General features: G+C 54.8%; 1 protein-coding gene across 1 annotated transcript in view; it reads right to left on the bottom strand.

Moving 5' to 3' along the window:
• Positions 1 to 473: 473 nt before the first annotated feature.
• lingo2b (leucine rich repeat and Ig domain containing 2b) overlaps positions 474 to 2,053 on the bottom strand; it is a gene marked incomplete at both ends in the record, with an annotated part of 1,869 nt that continues 289 nt past the window's right edge. The window contains one exon of the mRNA XM_084309635.1: positions 474 to 2,053. This exon is cut by the window's right edge and continues 289 nt beyond it. Coding sequence (XP_084165761.1) covers positions 474 to 2,053 — 1,580 coding nt within the window.

Below are 2,053 nucleotides of genomic sequence, written 5' to 3'. Positions count from 1 at the left end.
TTACTGCAGCTCAGATGGGTATAGACAATTTAGTCGTGACATGTGGCAGCGATGATGGCGCTGCTACAACCCCAAGTTGTGTCCTGTCACTTGCTGTGACTTCTCCGTCTCACCTTGATGTCACGGCGATGTCACGTCATTACTCAGCACATCACCACTGTAACACATGCCTAGTGCAGTACTGGATCAACTCCCTATTGATATGTCGGTTATAGTATAATATTAAGTGTACTGTTTTGAGAACATCATTTTATATAAACACATCAACAGTTTTCATTGATCACTTTTTTTTATATTAACATTTGTCCACGTTGTCACTATATATCACCTTCATATCAACATCCACTATATTGGTACATCACTTTTTCATTTTTCACAAATCCACTGTTATGATAGAAAACTGATTTTTTTATTGATATGTGTGCACTGTGTAGTTGATGTCGCTCTGTCCCCAGTTGGTCCGACTTGTTGATTCAAATCATTTTCATGTTGACCCGTCGCGGGCCGCTCGTCTCCGTGGCCTCGGCCGCCGTCCCGTTGGATTTGCGTGGGACGTACTCAATGTCAAAGTTGCTCTTGTGACGCCCTTTCCCTCGGCTCCAGGCGAACAGGAGGAGGAAGCAGAAGATGACCACGCCGAGGAAGGACAGGCAGCCCATGGCCGTAGAGATGATGATGGTCTTCAGGTCTATGGGCACGGTCATGTTATAAAGCACCGTCCCGTTCCCCCATGTGCTGTTGGAGTCTGTGGCAGAGCTGGAGCTCCTGTTGCTGTACAACCACCTGTCGCTGATGCCCAAGCTCTTCACCGCCAGAGAGGCCGACAGGCTAGCATTGCCCGCAGCGTTACTGGCGATACACATGTACACTCCGCTGTCATGCAACTCCGCCGCCTTGATCTCCAGGGTGCCGTTCGCCTGGACTTCCACCCTGCCGATGCTCTTGGCCGTGACGTAGCGCCTGTGGGGCGTGAGCCAGACCACAGAAGGCCGGGGTGCTCCCTCTGCCAGGCAACTCAAGTGGACGGGCTGCCCCTCGTCGGCCATCAGCAGCTGGGTGGCGTTAGGTCCGATACGCGGCTTGGTGCAGGTCACGTACCGCGACACCAGGGGCTCCTTTATGTCCCGCAGAAGTCTTCCCTGGAGGCCCTCAGGGGCACTGCATTCTGGCTGGACATCCAGCAGCTGCAGAGAGGAGGGCTTGAGGTCGTTCAGCAGCCAGAGCAGGCGGCAGTCGCAGACCAGCGGGTTGCCTCCCAGGTAGAGTCTCTGGAGGCCCTCCGGCGACGCAAACACACCCCTCTCCAGAGAGTCCAGGTGGTTCTCTGACACGTCCAGTAGCCGCAAAGCCTTCAGCCCCAGGAATGCCAAGGGCTCGATGGAAGCCAGGCGTGCCCCCCGCAGGTGAAGCTCCTTCAGGTTGGGAAGTTGACCGAGCTCTCCCTGCTGTATATGCTGGATACGGCAGTAGGACAAGTTGAGGTGTGTGAGGTAGAGCAGGTTGCGCAGCGCCGGACCAGGAAAGGCAGACAGGTTGGTATTGGTGATGTATAATGTTGTGAGGTTGAGGCCATGCAATGATAGGGGTGGCACTGTGTCCAGCCAGGGCCAGTGATCAATCTCCAGGTGGCGGAGGCGCAACAGTCTCTTGAATGAGTATGGTTTGAGGAGACTGATGCTTAGGTAGCGTAGTTGTAGTTCAACCAGGCTGTGCAAGTGGGCCAAGGCATCAGTGGGCACCACGGTCAGGTTGGAACGCTCCAGGGTCAGACTTTGGAGCCCTAGCAAGCCTGTGAAGGCTCTTTGGGAGATGAAAACCAGTTCGTTGTCACCCACCTCTAGGGAGGTAAGCCGGCGCAGGTCTTGGAAGCCATGATCCAGTAGAACCACCAGGCGGTTGTGGCTGAGATCCAGGCGGGTAAGGTTGCTCAGACCCGACAACACCCCAGCGGGGACCAGCTGCAGCAAGTTGCTACGGAAGGTGAGCGAGCGCAGAGCGAGCTGGGAGCGGAAAGAGCCAGGCTCTACCACGCTTATGAGGTTATCACTGAGGT

Source organism: Notolepis coatsorum (genome assembly GCF_963971535.1).
Source record: "Notolepis coatsorum genome assembly, chromosome: 3".
NCBI lineage: Eukaryota > Metazoa > Chordata > Actinopteri > Aulopiformes > Paralepididae > Notolepis > Notolepis coatsorum.
The sequence above is the reverse complement of the archived record's forward strand: the minus strand, read 5'-3'. Positions and strand labels throughout refer to the sequence as shown.